The 20,037-nt window shown below is 53.6% G+C and overlaps 1 protein-coding gene across 10 annotated transcripts in view; it reads right to left on the bottom strand.

The window, feature by feature from the left end:
• The window catches only part of LRP8 (LDL receptor related protein 8), a 78,834-nt gene that overhangs the window by 10,325 nt on the left and 48,472 nt on the right, over positions 1–20,037 (bottom strand). For 4 of the 10 annotated variants that reach the window (XM_032361793.1, XM_032361800.1, XM_032361797.1 and 1 more), the window contains 11 exons: positions 19,281–19,403; positions 15,973–16,092; positions 15,767–15,892; positions 12,736–12,910; positions 10,470–10,697; positions 7,630–7,748; positions 7,247–7,386; positions 5,714–5,855; positions 4,593–4,745; positions 3,493–3,717; positions 1,794–1,862 (listed from right to left, as the gene is read on the bottom strand). In XM_032361793.1, coding sequence (XP_032217684.1) covers positions 1,794–1,862; positions 3,493–3,717; positions 4,593–4,745; positions 5,714–5,855; positions 7,247–7,386; positions 7,630–7,748; positions 10,470–10,697; positions 12,736–12,910; positions 15,767–15,892; positions 15,973–16,092; positions 19,281–19,403 — 1,620 coding nt within the window. Of the gene's footprint in view, positions 1–1,793; positions 1,863–3,492; positions 3,718–4,592; positions 4,746–5,713; positions 5,856–7,246; positions 7,387–7,629; positions 7,749–10,469; positions 10,698–12,735; positions 12,911–15,766; positions 15,893–15,972; positions 16,093–17,268; positions 17,347–19,280; positions 19,404–20,037 lie in introns of all 10 variants that reach the window. The other 6 variants (XM_032361796.1, XM_032361801.1, XM_032361798.1 and 3 more) reach the window with 3 other exon arrangements.

Here is a 20,037-nt window from a genome sequence, read left to right as displayed (position 1 = left end):
GAAATCCTAACATGAAAGAGGAAAAGATCGGACACTTCAAATTTTCAAATTTGTGTGTAGCAAAAAACCACAAACATTTAAAAATCAAGTGGGAGTAAGGAAGAGAATATCTGTAATGTATATTACAAAGGTTTAATATTCCTTATGTATAAATATTTCTACAAATAAGAATAAGATCAAGAACCAAGAGAAAATCAAGACAAGACTGGGAGTGAGCAATGCATTAGGAGGCAATGTAATTGGCCATCAAGCGTATGAAATGATACTCTATCTCATAGGGAAATGCCAGGGAAACAATACTCATCTTTCACCCCTCAGAAGAGCAGAAATTTAAAAAATATTAATTACATTGGAGTGGGTTCTATCAGGGAAACAGACTACACATGCCCTTCCTTCTATCGAGTAGAGGATGGCAGGAAAGGGCTTGGTTTCTCTTTCACTAAACAATGATCAGAGTATTTTCCATTCACTCTTCTCAAACTCAGCCTGCCATAGTCTCCCCATCATCTTTATGGGTAAAGCCTTACAAGGCCAATTCAGAGGGCCCCTTCTCCGGAAGGACCATTCCCTCTCCTCTGCAGGGCCCCACGTAGCTGTATGTATGTAGTATGTGGTAACACCTCTCTTGCATCACATTTTAGGACCAAGTCTGAGTAAAGACTGAAAGCTCTTAAAAAGTCTTTTTTATCTTTCTCTTCCCTGGACCCTTGGCATCCAGCACAGTCCCTTGCACGGTGTAGGAGTTTTGAAAACATTCACTCATTAGCTCACCACTACACTGGGGATTTCCAGGATAAATGGGCAAAGTCCTGGTCCCTGAGGTGCCCGTGGGCAAGCAAGGGGGATCAGCCTATGAATGGGCAGTCACAGTTCAAAGACCCCACCAAGAGATGAGACTAGAACAAGACAGCATATTCAGGATACCGTGCGAACCGCGGCGTAGGAGAGACTAAATCAGCCTCCGTGGTTCTCCGAGAGGTTGAACTCAGTGTTATATTTTGGCCATATTGGACTTCTGGTCCCAAGCCCACCCCCACCTTGCCCTCCCATGCTTGTTCCCCTTCCTGGCTTTACTTCATGCTGTTTCCACTGCTTGGACAGCTCTGGATTCTTCTTCATTGGGCTGACTCGGCGTGAGTCATTTCCTATCATTTCCACTCGGAAACCTTCCCTGCTCACTTCCCTTCTCTTCCGATTCCAAGTTAAGTACTTCCTTGGCACTTCCCCAGACCGCCTATGGCTTAGACTTCCCATGTCATGGTCAAATTATCTGCTATGTGGGTCTCTCCGACAATACTAAACTTTCTGAGGACAGAAACCGTGTCTTCTTCATTTTTAATCACCTTCTCTCTGCTTATCACAGAGTCTGGTACATTGCAGCTGCTTGATAAATGTTTGTTGAAAACCAAACTGAAAGGAAGCAAGATAGCATGATTTCCTAAAGGAATGGCAAGCAGCGCTCCTCATTAATTCAACAAATATTTTATATCCTACCATGTGGCAGCCACTGCTAGGAGCTGGGGAGAGTGGCAAACAAAGGGTGAACACTGGGGTACAGTGAGGCATTAGGACAGCTGCTGGGAGCCAGGTCCTGAAGGGTCTTACGTGCCAAGCTAAGATACCAAATGATCACACTGGGAAGTGGGCTGGAAATCTCCTGGGGCAGAAAAGTTCTCTGAGCCACAGTCTCCTCAATGCGACAGGTCAGTGTGCTCAGGGCTAAGGCTAGTGCTTTTCCCCAGAGCCTGAGCACGGTTGCTCTTGTCTCCCTGGAGACTTGGGGCCACACTCACCCATGGGCACGAGGATCCCAATGACCGCAGCGGTGACGGTTGAGTCCATCTTGCTGCCTTCGTTCCCATCTGCAAAACACAAACGTGCCTAACGATGCTCCATCGCCGTGAGCCCAAGTCCTTGCTTGCCTCAAGCTGTAAGAACTGCCAGCTGCTTCTTGCTCTCATTCCATAGTAAGGCGCCTGACTAATGCCTAACAATTCAGTCTCTCCAGTTCCTATCAAAACTCCCCCGACGTGAGCACAACAACGGTTATCTTCACTTCACACATGGGGAAACACAGTCTCACTGGGGTTCTGCGGGCTCACAGAGAAGCTGCAGAGCTGGGACCCAAACCCAGGATGTGTGCCCCACGTCCCTTGGCCATCCCACAGGACCACAGTGCTAGGAAGCTGGGTGGTGGTGGTGGGGTGCTTGGCAGAGTGAACACTTAGGTCTCTACATTGTTGACTAAGGCAACTGCCTTTTCCAGCCCGTACCTATTGCTTTGTCTCTGTTGCTTGGGTGGTCTCTCTGTCCATCTGATTATCAGCTTATTTTCAATAAGTAATTAAAATGGGAGGCACTATAAGTAGTGGAACCAACAGCACAGGCTCCTGGGGTCAGACATCCTGGGTTCAAATCCCAGCTCTCCTATTCCCTACCTGTGTGGGCCAGTTACCTACCTCCAAGGGTCACTGTGACGGTTAAGTGAGGTAATTTAGGCAGAGCGCTCACTACGCCCGGTGCCTGGCACAGCCTTGTGGGCTTCAGAGTGAGGCACTGCTGGGGAAGTCTGTGGCCGCAGCGCCCTCACTGCGCATGAGCACACCCTGAGCAGCAGGAGGTGGGTGCAGAGACCTGGATCAGAGGCTCTGCCCCGCTGGAGAGGTCCTGGAACTCACTGAGCTAAACCTCCAAAAGTCGGGGTGAGCGCTCAGCTCTGCAAAGCCAGCTTCTGCCGGCAAGATGGGCCCGATGAGAAAGGTGCTACCGGGCTGCTTGGTTTCTGGGCCACATATGGGAAAATGTTTTAAAGATGGTTTATCTTCTTAAGTGAACTTGCCCTGGCAGGTGACTTAATTAAAAAGGTATTTCCTGGCTCATGAGACAGAACATTTCTAGCCATGACAAGTATTGCTTCTGATGATTTCATAAGTGCTGAACTTAATTATTTTCATGCCAGGGTTTGGAAAGAGGCACAAGCAGACCATAGTGACGGGTGTTACTGGCTGGGGAACCGGCTAAGAGAGCTAAAAAAAGAGACCAGAGCTTCTGAGGTTTCCAGATCAGAGGGACACTCCCTCATCCCTGCGTCAGTAGTGAACCCAGGCCCATGCCCAGCAGCAGCAGAGGCTGTGCGCACGAGCCCTTACTGTTTACACCACCTCCTTTGTCTCTCTAGGCAAGCTTGTGAAGCAGGTGAGGGAAGGGCAGTTATCAGTCCCACTTTGTAGGTGAAGAAACTGAGGCTCAGAGATAGGAAGTGGCTTCCCACAAGATCCTCTACAAGTCAGGGGCACCTCAGACTCCTAAATCATAGGTGGGCACTTCTACCAGCTCCCTCAGAGAGATCCGAGATTCTGCTCCGGTGTGATCTCTTCTTCCACATATCTCCCCCCCCAAACCCTCTCAGCCCTCCCCAGCATCTCCCCACCCGCCCAGGCTTCCCGAAGGCCCCTCCCCTGTCACCAAAGAATGCAGAGCTCATTTCCTTACAGTGCTGGGAGTGGTTGCTGGTCGCAGGGCTTGGGGCAGATGGCTTGATGCTGGGAGCCCTGGGGACGCCAACTGAGCTTGGGACCACAGCTGCCAGGCTTGGTGTCTCTGTGCTGTGGTTCTGGTACGTGAGGCTGTGGACAGTGGTCCCAGGGGCTCTCGTGTTTTCCGCTGGTGTCCTCGCTGTGGTAGGAGCTAACGTCGTAGTTGAGGTAGATTGAGGTGCTGGAGGGGAAATGCCAAGGAGGTCACTTGCACAGAGAATTCTCTTGCTAAAGGCCTAACTCACTGCCTCTATAAATTATACTTATGAAGTCATTCTCAAGGCTCAGCTCAAATGCCACTTCCAGGAAGCCTTCCCTAAACCTCCTGAATGGGCTCTGACCTTTCCTCTAGCTGAATCCCAAGTACTTTGTGTTTAAACCGCACATTGATTTGATTAAGACAAGTCATTAAAACAAGGCTATAGAATTAGGTGTGGGCAAGACCACTGTAAAAGACTGGGGGGGGATACATAAATCTAGAAGAATTTTGCATGCATATTGTTACACTACTAAATTTAAGTTCTCACTCCACTTTAAAGAACTGGACCTGGAAATCATAATTCATAAATCTGATGTAGCAGATCTGTGCTTACGCCAAAGGCCTTGGCCCTGTATCAACACTGGACAATGAACAGAGGCTTACACGGCCCAAGTATTAACTATTAGTCCTAATCATATCACAGAAGGGCTTCTGTGTCATGTGTCCAGTTCTAGGTAAGGAATGGGCAAGCTCACAGTCACCTGCATAGAAATAGGAACTGAAGCCATAGGGAAAAGGATTCTTAATTTCAGGTCTTCAAGGGTCTCCAGAAAGCCCCTGAAACTGAGTTTAAAATGTTGTCTGTAAATGTGCATTTTTTCTTGGAAGTGAGAAGAGAAAGCCTTGGAAGGACCCCGTGGGACACCAGCATTCAAGGACGGTAAAGAAGGCAACACGCAGCCAGAAAAGACAGACAGAAACCGGGAGCATATGGCGTCCCGGAAGCCAAGGGAGGAGTTTAGCAGGAGGGGATCTCGCTTTGCTGGGGGCCTGCCCCCCCCGGAAGGTCTGCTTACCTCGGTAGCACCTCTTCATGTCTGGGCCCAGCCACATTGTGTCAGGACAGGCACATGTGTACTTGGGAGAGGGGCTGGAGATCTGAGGAGCAGGAAGGCACAGGTACTCACAGCCGCCATTGGGCTGGGCACTCAGCTCGCAGGCATCTGCAGCTAATGGCACAGAGAGAGAGAGGGAGAGAGAGAGAGTTGGAGCAAAGACAAGACATGCCAAGTCCTCCCTTCTCCCAAGGATGAGGCCCTTCCCAGTCGGCTTGCTCCAAAAGCTTTCTCTCCTACTCTTTTTGGGCATATCCCAGCCTTGGACCTGGTGTTCCTCCCCTCACCCCCAACTTCCCTCCAACCCTGACGACAATGTTGAGAGGTGGGTGCATGGCCCGGAATGACAGGTACCAGACGTCTGGGCTCACTGACAAACGGTCCAAGTTACAGTTCTAGTAATTTTACAGTTGGAATTTAAACTGAGGTCTATTGGATTCCAAAGTCCATGTTTCTCCCTCTATGCCATGTGCCATGTCTCTTTCTTATTTAAACTTTCAGGTCTAGAATCAGGCACCATGCTCATCCCCTCTTTCCCCTGTACCTTCCACTGTCACCCTGGTGGCCACAGCTGAGTTACAGGTAGCCTGATCACTATATCCTAGCAAGAGAGCCTGGGAGCCCGACGAGCAGGATTCTTGGCTTCTGGTCCCAACGAGCTGGATTGCTCCATGGCCCGGGGATATATTAGCTTATATAGCTGCAAAATGGGTACACATCATAAATGAGAGGTGATGTGCTCCCTCCCGGCAGAAGCAGTTCTTGGAATCAGACAGACCTGAGTTTGGGTTTTAGTTCTGTTGTTTTACCTTTCTGAGCCTCAACTTTCTAAATGAGAAAAGTAACACCCACTTCTTATAGGCACACATGGAACTTTATATTATAGTTTTTATACCCAGCCTTATTTCACCAAGAGCTGAAGGAAATGAGGTAAAATGTGTGACAGCAAAGCATACTCCCAACGAGAGTGGCAGTCTCCACGTGTCCTGGGAACGCTGGGACATGGCGTTAGGGGAACCACACAGCCCAACTAGTGCAGGGAGAGGGTGTGGGCAGGGGCTGTGGGGCCAGGCAAGGCTCACCTCTTGGCTGCTTCAGCTCATGGAAGATGACAATATCATGTGGGTTATTGAGGTTCTCAGCGAGGACAGAGATTTCCAGGCCATTGAGCCGATTTGCACTGAAAATGGCCTCATTCTCCAGGTCTGTCCAGAACACCTTGTCCTGTGGGGGTACAGATGCACAGGATGGGAGGCCTAGGGCCTAAACCCGTGACCTTAGTCTCAGGGCTTGGCCCAAACCATCATCATAAAAACTGCCCTAACCTCTCCCCTGAGCTCTCCTGCCCACAGATTCACAGGGGGCCCAGGGGATAGGCTCTCAGCCACTAATCTGTGGCACATACTCTTGTTCCCCTCTATCATGGAGGATTATTTGTTGGATCTGTGCTTTGGCCTGAAGACTGTTCATTAATGCTGAGCTAGGCCTGCTTCCTGGAGCCGAGGAGAAGCCCAAGGTCTGGTCTCAATGGCTGCTACCCCTACCGGGGCCTGGGACCAAGATTGGAGGGGACTATTCCCTGGTATGTCCTCCTACAGCTTCCGGGTACACACGGATCTGTATGCATCCAACATTCTGTCCACATAAGCCTACAGGTGCACCTGCAGGCAAGTCCACAACAACAGGTGCAACCATGCATCTCCATGCACAGATCTGGACACCTACCCACAAAAGCACACTTGGACCAGAACAGACACTTGGCCAAGTCTTGGTGTAAGTACTTACATATTCACAAGCACCAGCACATACCAGAAATGCAAGCTTGTAAATGGCTGGATTTCTGGAGACACACGCATACACTTTACACTATGTGTGTGTGCAATGCTACACACACGCACAAGCACCTACATGTGTCTGCACACACCTGTCTTTCCAAGCGGGCGCTGGACTTGGAGGTGGGGTTCTGCCCAGAATTTCAGAGCAGTGCTGAGTGATGTCACTCCAAGCAAATATGGCCCAATAGCCACCACAGACCATGGTCCCCTTGCTTTCCCTCCCCTTGGGGGCAAAGATCGACGTGGTGAGACCTGGGTTGGTTCTGGATTACTCGTTCTCCAAGAAGAAAGGTTGTTAGGGCCGAACACAGGCACAGGACGGGTGGGACGCTCCACCCTCCGGGGAGCTTCGTGAGGACTGAGTTAACATCTGATTCACTTCAATGACCCCAGGGTCCAGCAAAGGTCAGCCAAAGTGTGCTGAGCTGAATAGCATCTCTCAGGCTATTTCCAACAGCAGAGTCTAAGGAAATGTATATTTCTTCTTCCCTCCCTCCCTTTATTGTGTACCTTCTGTATAGGGGTACAGTGCCAGGCGCTGAGGGCACAGAAAGGGAACACACGTGGTCTAGTAACCTCCCTGTGACAAGTGCTCTGAGAGGGGTCTTGGGGAGGAAGCACAGGACAGTAGGCTGCGAGGCCTCTGTGTGCGCACAAGTCAGCTGGCTTCCCTCTTCCTTTGTTTCTGTTTGGACACATCTCAGAGAGCCATCCTATTTGAAAAGCCTTTTCTAGGCTTTAGTGTCCTGCTAGGGACATGTCTCCCCTCCCGGAGCTCACCTCAAACACAGCTATCCCGAAAGGGTGGCTGAGGAAGTCGGGGGAGGAAATTAGCATCTTCCTGTTGCCTCCGTTGAGGTCAATGCTGGAGAGCTGGTGAAGCTTGGAGTCTACCCAGTACAAGCGCTGGTTCAGCAAATCTGGGGACAGGGGATCAGGTCTTGAGTTTGGGATCCCAACCAGGGTCTCGGCTCCTCTGTGCCCACTTCCCCTACCCACATTTCCAGGCCAGGCCTCCCATGGAGGCGAGCCTGGGGCAACCATCCAGAAATACAGGCACAGGTACTCTATGGGGGATATAAACACAAGACCCGTGGGGCTCCAGATGGTAGTCAGCACTGGGTAGTGGAACAGGGCCCCAATCCAGGGAAGGCAGGCCTCACCCAGGGTGATTCCATTGGGCCATTCAATGTTGTCTGATACCAGTGTTTGCCGGTCCACACCATTGAGCCCAGACTTCTCGATCTTGGCCTGGTATCCCCAGTCAGACCAATACATGAACCTAAAAGAGAGAAGAACTCAATTGGAATTTTAGTCAGGGGATGGGGTTGGGGTGGTGTGGGTCAGAAGGCTCAATGAGCCACTGGATATTATGTTTGGTGGGGGCTGGGGGGGCCTCTGAAATCCATTGGAACCATCGAATCTTAAGAGTTAGCAGTTGCATTAGTTTCCCCTCATCTGAGAGCCCTGGGAAGCTTGCGTTCCCCAAGAGTCCCCCCAGCTTCAGCCAACCAGCCTCAGAGCCCCTCTCTGCCACTCTGGCAGCTCTAACCGGAGCCCCGAAGGCCAGAGCAGGAAAGGCCCTCGTCAACCCTCTCTTACTTTCCTGGTCTGCAAAGGGAAAAGTAGACGGCTTCCCCAGGGTCACACAGCTAGAACTCAGCCCGGGGTTTCGCTCGCTTCATTCTTGAACATTAATGAGTACCTACTGTGTGCCGGGCAATGAACTGAGAGGTTTTGCCTCACGTACTTATAAACACAGCCATCACTGCCCCTCTAACCCCATCCCTCTAGAGCAGGCAAAGGAACTCTCAGAAGCAGAAATAAATCATCACTCTCTGGTTTTTAAACTTTACGGTGGCTTCTCCTATTGCCCTTAAAACAAAATCCCAAATCCTTCCCACGGCTGACAGAGCTCTGCCTGCTCAGGCCTCTCTCCCACCACCACCCCAACCCTTCCCAACCCCACGGGGCTGCAGGTACCAAGCTTTGTTAGTTGAGAGCCTCAGGCCTCCACCCGTCCCCTGGCTCCTTCTCAGCGTGAATGTCTTTGCTGTACAGAATCATTCTCTGTAATAGGGCCACCCTGTTATTACCTCCGAAAGCACTAGTTCTTGCCTTCCTGGCACTTAAAAAATGGTTATTTCTGTGGGCATCTGGGTGGTGAGGTGTATTTTCCCATCTATTTCCCCCACTAGTCTGTAAGGTCCCCTGAGGGCAGGCTTGTCCGTCTTGCCCCTCGTTGTGTACCTGCAGGTTGCTCATGTGGGACCCGGAACAGGCTCTCCTTTAGTATTTGTTGGACAAAGTAATGTGTCCGTCCCAGCCCCACCAGAGCCCCTGGAGAGTGTAATTATTAGTCCCGGTTTATAAATGAGCACACTGTGGGTCACAGTGTTGACTTCCCTCAGATCACGCTGTTAATAAGCGGCGGAGCCAGCATTGTACTTTATATAAAATGCAAGCCAAACTCTAAAGCCTGAAGGTTTCCTTCTCCCCAAAACCGCCTCTGCTGGAATCTGGTGTCAGGCCAAGGCTGCCTTGGCCTGGGGGCCCCCTTCAGCTGGGGGGCTGAGTGATTCTGTTAGTGGCTTTGGAGTCACTCTCTACCCTTCCCCATTCTGCTCTGTACCCAAAAATCTGACCCGTGTGCGAACCACATCAGTGGGCTTGGCTCTCTAGTCTTCTGGCTTCCCGCTGCATTCAGTGACATGTCTGAGCAGGAGGACGAGAGACTGAGCTCAGGGTATTTGTTCCAGACTCCTCTCTACAAAGTTGCCCATGGCTGGCTACTGCTCTGAAGGTGGCCCTCTTTCCTTCCCAGCCCGAGTACCTGACCCTGCTCTTGCCCCTTGGGCCTAGTGCTGCTAAGGGCACAGTGTTAGGAACAGTGCATCAGACCTCACCCACTCCTCTGTAAAGAGACCCCCCGTTAAGCCCTCCCCAAGTCATCTGGATTCAGGTGTGCAGCGGGTTTCCTGCGGGGACTCCCGGACCCATCCACATTGGACTGGAGCTGGGCTGGGTGTCACTACACACAGGGAGCAGGGCTGAAGTGGGGATTAAGTGAGATGACTCATCATTGGTCGGGTGCCTGGTTGTTCCTAAGCGTGCCCAGTAAAGCACAGTGGTCAGTCCCTGCCCAAGGCCTCACACATTCTGTCAGGGGCCAGTGTGGCCCCCAGCCACCCTCACTGGAAGAAGAGGGTTTTCTTATCCTTGTTTACAATTAAAAAAACAGTAACAGGAAGAAGCTAGCGATCCTGGGAAACTTAATATGGCTACCGCTGCTGAGAAACCATGCCTTCCTGGGACATCCCTATTGGGGAAAGGAGGGAAGAGTCTTGCTCTGTTCAGAATCACTACCCCCAAAATGGAAGTGTGGCCACAGCAGGGCAGCCTGGGTGGTGAGGGGCCCAGAGGCTGTGCACCCAGGGATGCACCAGACCTAGTCAGTGGTCTCAGTCCTCGTTATCTTGCTGGCTGTCCTGTAGGGCAGGGAGTAGATGCGTCTGATGTAACTCCAGAGGCCCATGGAGAAAGTCAAAGTTGGGCAGATTTGGGGATATGAGAAAAAAAATAAAATCCTAAACACTCTCTAATGGGCAGAGCTGCCTTGAAATGAAATGGCCCCCGTGGGAAATAATGAGCTTTCTGTCTCTGGGAGTGTGGGAGCTGCCACCAGCAGCATGCAGCAACCTGAGGAAAGACTTCCTGCCCCAGAAGCTTCCACGAGGGCCATCCCTAGAGCCCAACTATGCTCTGCGATGCACTGATTCTGGGATATGAGTTAGTGGCAGAGTAAGGAGAACCCTGATGACCACTGCCCACAGAACCCTTGGTCAAGGGTTAATAGTCTGAGGACCCCACACAGACTTTCTTCCCTTGGGCTGTCTGAGTGGCCCATGGCCTTCCAAAGTCTCCAAGATAACTCTTAATGATAGACACGGTAGGACCAAGTGCCTCCTCAGGGAAAATGGGAAGTTTGGGTGGAGATACTCACCCTCTCAGGGGGTCAACCGCGATGGCCCGGGGTTCGCTGAGGTCCTGGCTGAAGAGAGTGCAGCGGCGGCCACCATCAATTGTGGCCACAGAGATGGTCTTGTTGCCTGAGTCAGTCCAGTAGATGTGCTTGTGGACCCAGTCCACTGCCAGGCCCTCTGGAGAGTGCAGCTGCTCATCAATGAGGACCTCCTGCTCTGCCGGGTCGCTGGCCTTGTCCATGTAGGCGCTAGAACAACCAGAGCTGGTCATGGGGCAGGGGTTCCATCCAGGGGTCCATCTGGTGCTGCCCGGGCACCCCTCCCATCTCTCTTTCCCCTCTAGACCATGGCAGTGGATTTTAGAGGAACTTGGCTAGTTTCTATTCTTCCCATTTCCTAGGCCACCAGAAGCAAGTATACAGGCTTGAGTCAGCCATAGTCCCTGGCCTGGAGGAGCTCAGTTTAGTGGGGGACAGGAATTTCTAGCCAGGTAATCACAGTACAACGTGATTATGGAAAGCATCAGGGACTCTAGCAGTCAAGAAACAGAGACTCCATTATCTTGGAGAACTGGAGAAGGCTCTGTAGTTGAGTCCTGAAAGACTAGCTCACCAGGAGCACAAGGAACAGAAAGCACAAGGAATGGTATGTGTGGGCACCCAGAGCTGTGTATTCTGGAACAGCGAGGCATTCGATGGGGGTAGAGCTGAGTATGCGGGACACAGACTGGAAATGAGTGTAGGCAGGGCCCTGCAGGCCAGGCCACGCAGTCGGGATTTTATTCAGGAGGGAGTAACTGAGCAGTTGAGAGGTCATGGTCAGATAGGCATGTTGGGTCACTGTGGCGCTGATGCATGGAAGGGGAGGGGAGGAAGGCAGGGAGGCCAGCTAGGGGGCCACTACCACAGCTGGGTGAGAGGCGAAGAGAATCTGCAGAAAGGCTGTGTCAGTGAGAATGAAGAGAAGGGGCTGAGAACACAGCAGACACGCAGGAGGCAACGCTACCAGGACTCTGTCTCCCAAATGCTGTTTTTCCCCAATGCTCTCTCCTCCCCCACGTTTTCCCTCTGGCTGATTAGATCCACAGTGCCCACTGCCACCCATAACTCTGATTCTCCCATCCTGACTACTCTCTGAAGCTCCAGACTGTAAAGCCGACTGGCACCCCTTGGATGTCCCATGGACCTTGAACTCAACACATCTCAAACTGCCCCCCATTCCTTTCCCCTCAGCCAGCCAGAATGGCCAACACCCCACCCCACCCACTGCTCCCATATCAGAAAATGGCAGGCTTCTGAGCCAGAAATCCGAACCTCCCAGAATGCACCTCCTTCGGCCCCATACCCAGTCTGTCATCAAATCTTGCCTCTTCCAGGCATACCTGGGGGGCAGACATGGCCCTAGCTGCTTCTGTGTGTGAGTCTAAACTGAGTATGTGTCTGTGCGTTCGGGGTGTGGTACGTATCTAGCTGTCTGTGAACAGCACTTGGTTTATCTCCATCCATCCATCCATCCATCCATCCATCCACCCCATTGTTCTTTCAACAGTCTACCCTGGGCCTGGTCATTGGCAGTCCTGCCACACAGATCTCAGAACAAAGAAAGGATATGACGTCAAAAAAGGGGCCCGGACACACAGGGAGGCAGGCTTGTGGGATTTGAGAAAGACCTACCAGAGGACCTCCTGGTGTGTGTGAGGGGCCTTCTAGAGAGTGGAAGTCCACTGACTATGGCGTTGGACAAAGGAAAGGGCTGGGCTGGGGGTAGTGCCATCCAGGAAGAGTTCCCTGACACCCCAGAATGGGTAAGGGGCCCCCTCTGTACTTTCCTCTTGGGAGCAGCGTAATAGACATCACTGTGTTATGAGTGCTGTCCTCCAGGCAGGACCAGGTCTCAGTCATGTTGGACTGAGTTATCCGCAAGATCTAACCCACAGACAGGTAAGCTGCCTTACAGTCCTCACGGAGGCTGGAGTGTCATCCCTCCTGGCCTGGTGGACTGGTTCTCAGGTCTGGTGCTGCCCCCCAGACCACCAGAGGTCAGTCAAAGCCCAGGAGTGTGGGCTCAGAGGGGCTCTCCCCACAGACCTCTCTGCCTGGCCAGCCCCAGGGAAGGAGACGGTCTGGGAGTTCCATATCCGTTGTGACCCTGTGTTTCTGCCCAAGTCCCTGTCTGTCCCCAGCGGATTCTGGAGGCGGAGCAGGTACAGAGGTCCCCCTTCCTCTCCACCTGTCAGGCCCCCCGCCCCTGCCCCAGCCTGGCTGTGGAACACCTGCCTCCACTCACCTGTAGATCTTGCGGTAGGAGAGGTCACACCAGAAGATACGATTGGTGGCCACTTCGACATCCAGCGCCACGACATTCTTGAGCATGGGGATGAGGCGGGAGTAGTCCCGCTTCACCAGGTCTATCCTCCGCACTTCGTGCCGGTTCGTGAAGATCAGCGATGGGCTTCTGCCAGCTGCGGTGCAGGAAGGGTGAGAGAAACGGTCAGTGCAAGGGGTGGGGTGGGGGGGCGGTGTATGGGGAGGCTTAAGGTGCAAAGTGCCCTGTGTAACGGAAGATCTGTATTCTTTGTATTAGACATAAACTCACCCCAAATCTTTTACGACTCCCCATTTCCTCCTTAGGCTTACACCTTCTGGGATGTGACCCTAAGCCCCATCTAGCCAACACACCTTGACTCCAGCCACCAGACCAGTATGATGACCAGGCAGAGCCTGGCTGCCTCGGGCCTTTGCTCAAGTGGTCCCCTCTGCCTAGAACGCAGGGCTCCCCAGCTCCCCTGCTTAGGGCCCCACTGCAATAGCTCACAACAGGGCAATGTGAGCATCAAGTGTTTTAGGAAGGGGACTGAGGTTGGAGTGTGAGGATGAACATGAGAATGAGGGTGAGGTTTAAAAGAGGAGATGCAGTGTGAGACTCCTCTCCCTGAAGACTCAGACTTTAGTTTACGCAGAACGTGTTTGGGGACATGACTAGAGATGATGTTTCAGGGACATGACGTTTCAGGGGCTGGCAGGGATCAGGAGGGTTCCTGTGAGCTGGGTGTCGTTTGGACTGGACTCTGAAACAGTAGCAGGGGTGGGGTACATGTAATATCAGCACGGGTCATATACGTGCAATGGGGACAACACAGGGCAACCCATGCACACGAAAAGCCATTTTTAAACTTAGGAGGCTATTTTAGGAAGTTCACTAGTGACCGAGACATTCCTGGCTACTCAGCACGAAGGTCACTACCCCAGAGGCCTGTGAGGGGCCAGCACTGAATTCCGGGTTTCCTTCCTGTGACCTGGTTCTACTCTCACGTCCCAGCCCCTGTACTTGGAGCTACCTGGGCCTTCTCCCCCGTTTTCCAGCGGACATTTCTGCAGGCCACCTGGTCCCTGTCACTGTGCATCTGTGTCAGGCTAACGAGTTCCCTGGGGACCAGGGAGGACCAGCAGAGAGTCCTGTGTGGCCTCGGCCTGTGACCTGCGTGTGGTGATGGGGCAGGGGCGGGGGAAGAGAGGATCTGGTACCCAAAGAGGGTCCAGAGAAAGAAGAACTCTGGGTGTAGGAAGGAGAAAGAAGGAGAGCCGAGGTCAAAGCCCTTCCCCTGACGGTTCCCTTTTCTTTGTCCCAAAACGAGAGCAGCAACACGATCCTCTGAAGGCAGGAGCTGGGTTACAGGGTATCTCGAGGTGCTAGGAACCCAGTGTGCAGGTGGCTGGGATTTAGTGTGACTGCGCTTCAGATGTTCCTCTGCGGGGCCTTGTGATGACGCGGCAGTCATGTATTGTCTCTGCTGCACGTTCACAGTCCGTGCATGGAGGACACGCGTCCCTTGGGGGGATGGGGGGGCAGCGAGAACAGGCAGCATGGGATGCATGACGCGCGAACATACATGTGGCATCGGGCACAGTAGGGGCGGTAGGCTTTGGGTTTGCAGGCTTTGTGTCCCTTACTGTGGCCGCACACCATGCATCGTGTGTGTGCGTCTGAGCTCCGCTTGTGCGTCCGAGGGCCTCCTCACAACCCCCGCTTGGATGTCAACACAGCTTTCTTGAAAACTTGACATGCTCAAATCAAGCTACTGTTCCCCCGACCCTGCTTCTTGCACCATCTTTCCCAGCTCCGTAGATAGCAATCCCGTTTTCCCAGGTGTTTGGCCAAAACCCTTGCTGTCATCTTCGACTCTCTTTTTTTAACTCTCACATCTTACATTCAATGGGTACGTGAATCCTGTTGCTTCAAAATAAGTCTTAACCTGCAAAGTACGTCCAGTCTGCCTGCTTTGTATCATTCACACTGCAGCACGATGGTCCTAGCCACCATCACCTCTTCTGCATGACGCCAAAAACCTCTTAGATGGTTTCCCTGCTTCTTGCCTGTCCCCTACAGTCTCCTCCCAGCACGGCAGCCAGAGGAAGCCTTTGGAAATGAAAGGCACAGCACATCCCTCCTCTACTCAAAGCCCTCCAAGGCTTCCCCCTGACGTGGGGTGACAGCCCTTATGATGGTCTAGAAGACTCTGTGATCTGCCCAGAGTCCCCTCGATGACTTCATCTCCTGTGCTCTTTGCTACAGCTACGCCGGCTTCCACGCTGTCATCGGAACACACCCCGCACGCTCCTGCTTTAGGGCCTTTGCACTTTCTGTTCCTTTGGCCTGAAATGTGGTTCCTACTGATAGCTGCATGTCTCCTTCCTTCACCACCTCCAGGTCTTGACTCAAATGTTACTTTCTCACAGAGGTAATTCCCTGACCACTCTGTCTGAAACTGTACTCCTCTCTGCCCTTCTGGACTTCCCTCTCCCCTTCCCCGGGTTGTATTCCTCCTTAACCATGACCACCATCTGCCATGCTAGTTCACTTATTTATCAGATTTCTTTTTTTTTTTTTTAAATCAGATTTCTTGTCTGTCTCATGCACCAGGATGTAAGTCCCAAAGAGCACGCAGGGATCTGTGTCTGCTTTGCTTACTGCCGAATCCCCAGTGCCTAGAACGATGTGTGGGTCCGTGCATGTCATGCCCTCTCCTGGGAATGCCTGTGCTGTATGCGTGGTCTGCACGGTCAAGCATGTGTCCATACATGGTGTGACTGTGAGTGCCGTGTCTGTGATATACTGGGTGGCTCTGGGCAGGGTCTGTGCAGGTGTTTGTGTGCAAGGTACACTTATAATCCAAGCAACGCATGTGCCCCCTGCTCCGTGTGTATGTGTGTGTGTGTGTGTACCTGCGTACCCATCTGCTCCTCACAGAGGTGGCAGCAGCCGGCTCTCTGCAACCCCATGGAGCTGTCCCCGTACCCCCACCTTGGGGTGCCCATACCGACAGCCTTGCAGTTCTTGGTCAGTGTGTCCATCTCGTAGCCGGGGTGGCACTCGCACTTGAAGTAGCCCTTGTAATTGACACAGATCTGGCTGCAGGCATCAGGGTCCTCACACTCGTCGATGTCTGCCGGGATGAGCACAGGTCAGAACCTACAGGGTGCTCTGCCTCTGTCTGGGGGAGGGGGAGGGTGGGGAGGGTCTCACCGCCACAGGTCTTCTGGTCCAGGAGTTGATAGCCTGCTGGGCACGTGCACTCAAAACCAATCTTGAGGTCCGTGCAGATGTGGGAGCAGCCACCATTGTTGTGCAGACACTCATTCAGCCCTGGGGAAGGACACAGGCTCCTGGGGGTTCAGGAGTCCTGGCTGGGGAGGTGGGGGCAGGACAGGGGTAGGGCCTAGAGCTGAAGCAGAGACTCCGGGCGGCAGGACCCCCGTGGGGCCAGGATGCTCTCCAGCTGCACTGAGCCGCAGCCTTGTTAACCAGGTGACTGCGCAGAGGAGGCTCAGAGAGAGGTGCAGGTCCTTGCTCCAGGCTGGACCCAAAGACAGGGACAGAGTGGAACTCAGTTCTTTGCCTCCCAGGCCAGGGCTCTGTGTACGCAGAGGCCAGAGGCAGTTAGGCCGCCTGAGGTCTCTCCTTTCACAAACACAGATCTCACAGCTCCTCCTTCCTCGTGACCTCATTGTGCAGGGACCACCCCTCACCCTCAGGATACCTCAAGAACCCCTTCTGAAATGCCCTTGCTTAAACATCTCCAGCCTCAAGGAGCCCCTTCCCTCCCAGGGCAGCCTTCCTCACTGGACTGGCCTTCCTGAAGCTTTTGCTCCCACTCCAGCTCTACTGGCTGGGGCTGGCCAGAGTCTGATGGTTCCCTCTGAGTCTCCTTGAAGCGCTGATTTCTGACGCCCTGCTATCCAAGTGCCTTCCTCCGGACACATCCCATCTGTCCATGTCCCGACCAGGACAGGGCCCAGGGCTAGTTCACTGCCGCCCAGAGGGAGTCTGAACAACAGAGCCTGACCCCACTGAGCCTGTGGTTATCTAAGACCCCAGGTGCTTTCTACACAGAGCTGCCGCTCTGGCACTTCTCTCCTACAGTGAAATATGATGGATTATTTCCACCTTCTCCCCTCTCAGCCCCATCCCTCCTTCTATACTCAATCATAGGTCTGGTCCCATTGCTGCAGGGGCTGAAGGAAGCCAGAAGCTCATCGGGTCTCCCCACCCTCTGCTTCCTCGCCCCCTTTGGCAGAGTCCTAGGGGAGGTTAGGGAGGCCGGCACCAAAGCTCACCATGTCCTCACAGCATCTTCTGAGCTTTGGGATCACAGGTTAATTCTGCAGGCCAAGAGAAGGTGCCCTGCCACCCTTCTACCCCCCAGGTTCATGCACCGCCACTGCAGCCAAGCCAAGCACAGCTGAGCCAAGCCAGTTGTGGCCATGCACACAGCTGGTCTGAGTGGTCCGCCCCAGGCCATGCACAGCGGCGAGTGCCCACCTCCAGCCCAAGCCATGCGTACGGATGACTCCCCTTTACCCCTGGGCCGCCTCCTGTTTCCCCGGGATGTTGGTAGCACTGAAAGAACAAGATCACAGCAACCCCATGACTGGAAGTTCTGGGGGGTTGGGGGTACTCAGCTGGGTCCAGCCCTGGGAAAAGGCCCAGTCCCCTGGGGTGGGCTGAGCCACGGCAGCTTTGAGGGGCACTCTGTGGGGCACCACCTCCGGGAATCTTCGGTCACTCCACGCCTCCCCTGACCTCTCCCACACTGTATTATTCCCTCAGTGCCGTCCATCCATCTGCTCTGCTCACCGCTCGCTCACTGCCTCATTCACGCACCCACTCGCTGCCCCCTCCCTCTGTTCGCCGCCCCCCTCCCTCTGTAGGTAGCAGCAACTCCACAGCTGTATTTACCAAACCCTTGACAGACTAGCATGTGTAGGATGGCTCTGAAAAGGGAAGAGGGAGAGCTTGAAGTGGCTCAGGTTTCTCTGATAGAGGAAAGCACAGAGTCCCTTCGGGGTGAGAGAATGAGTAGTGGGTCCTCGTTGACCGTGCATTGGAAGGCCAGTGCCAAAGCAGCGCCTGGAGGGGCTTCCCTGGGCCTTCCCAGTGCTATCTATGCTGGAGGCGATTCTGCTGGGTGCCTGCAGGGGAGGTGGGGGTGGTCCAGAGGCTGCCATGGAAGGGAGGGGCAGAGTCACTGTCCCCAGCACATGCGTGTCCCTGCGTACATGCTCCCACACACTGGCGGGCGCACAGACCCCACAGACAAATTCCCACGGATGCAGGGACGCACAGAGACACAAGATGCAGTCCCCTTGCCTTACTCCAAGGAGGAGCCGTGGACACAGACACTGGGCTCTCCAGCACACAGACACAAATACATGCGTACATACTTCTCTTAGATGTGTCGTGCAAAAGACCAGAAAGAAGAGATTTAGTAGGTTAGCAGCCCCTGGCTAACTCCAGATCTGTGAGGGGTGAGGGGGTTGTTGGTGGTGGAGGCTGGGCTCCGTTGTTCCCACTTCCCCATTATCTTTTGCTCACGTTCCTTCCTCTGGGACTTTTCCTGGCAGGGCGTCTGAGGGAGCAGGAAGGCCTAAGATGAGCGCGTTCCCGCCAGCTTCGGTGCAGGCTAAGTGACCTGCAACCGACCACGCTGCCTTCCAAAACCAATTTTTAAATCTCCAACAGGGGTGGAAACATGCTGTTCCTGGAGAGTTCTAGAGAATGAAACTCCCCGGAATCTTCAGACTGGCAGCCTGGTCTGCCAGAAAGGTAGGGTTGGATATAGGCTCCGTCCTCCCAGGAATTCTGGGCCCAAAGCTCTGAGCTCAGACATGAACCTTCCTGGAGCCCACAGTGGGTTTCTAGCATATTCTGTGGGCTGCTCACCTCACCTACAGCCCAGACTCTCCTGTTCTTTTCAGCCTGGAACCCTCTGTCATAGCTCTAGCTCTAGGACAGCTGCCTCATCCCGTCCTTTACTCATGTCCAGCCTGTAAGTCATCTCTCTCGGAAAGCCCAAGCTCCTTGGGGCTCAGGATGGTGTCGCCTTCCTGTCACCTTCTGCTGCTGGGTCTGCCTTACCCTCATTCGGCCTGGCCCGAGCCAGGTGGCTTTGGAATGTACCTCAGTTGGCTACTGTCTGCTGTCCCCTACCTCTCCCTCTCTTCCTGGATTCCTGCAGAGACTAGAAGGCCTCAGAGGCCAGGACCCTGGCTAGGTTAGCAAAGGTCTCAATGGGGAAGGAGAGAGGAGGAGAGGCCGAGTTTGTGAGAGGAAGCATAACTGAGAATCTGGGTTGGAAAGGAAAGGCAGCTTGATTTGTAGAGATGCAGAATGAGACCACAAGGCAGAGTCCCGCCAGAGGACAGTGCACAAGTCCAGAGAGAGAGGGTCAGAGCAGAACGTGTGCAGAGGGGCAGGTGTGGGCCTTGGCCTGGATGCCAGGAGGGGGCATGGTGGGGCTGAGTCCAGCAGGCAGAAGGAGACAGGTACTGTACCACACTCTTTCAGAGGTTCATCCGACCAGTCCCGGCAGTCTCTCTGAGCGTCACACACTTTCCCGCCGTCCACGCACTCGCCACTCTTACACTGAAATCTGCGGGGGCCCTCACATGTTGATTCTGTCGGGCCGGACAAGAGAGTGGACAGGGCCTGTGAGACCTTGGGCAGGGAGGGCTAGGCTGGTCTAGGTCCGTGGGAGGTGAGCGAAGCTCCAGCCCCAGTCCCCATAGGTCTCTAAAGGACCCAGGATAGACAGTGGGACACGGGGCTGGTGGGAGTTCTGCTCTCAGAAGGGCAGAACCCCAGGAATAAAGTCAGGATGCCCACATATCATTTAGCTGGGCAAGGCTGGTGGGGGGGAGGGGGCGATATGCCTGATCTGGCAGTTCTGGGCCCTGAGAGGAAAGGAGAAACCCTAGAGAGACCCTGGGGACTGGACTGACCATCTGAGGGGGACCTGTGTCCCAGAGGCCCTGTATAGGGGAGGCTGCCTCACTGCCCAACCCTTTATCCATTTTCCCAGATGACCTGTGGTCAGGGTCCTGGTTCCTACAGGTGGGGAGTGATGACCAGAGGCAGAGTCCCACCAGAGGACAGTGCACAAGTCCTCTGAAGTGCACAGAGAATGAAGGGAGCTCCCTGGGGACGGAGGTTACGCTTATGCTAGAAGAAAGCCACGTGGAGGCTTGGGCGTGGACAAATGGTGCGGGTGGACTTCCTGCAGTGCCTTCTCATGCCCCACCCCCCCAGGCC

This window comes from Mustela erminea, chromosome 10, assembly GCF_009829155.1.
Source record: "Mustela erminea isolate mMusErm1 chromosome 10, mMusErm1.Pri, whole genome shotgun sequence".
In the NCBI taxonomy this organism is placed as follows: Eukaryota; Metazoa; Chordata; class Mammalia; order Carnivora; family Mustelidae; genus Mustela; species Mustela erminea.
The sequence above is the reverse complement of the archived record's forward strand: the minus strand, read 5'-3'. Positions and strand labels throughout refer to the sequence as shown.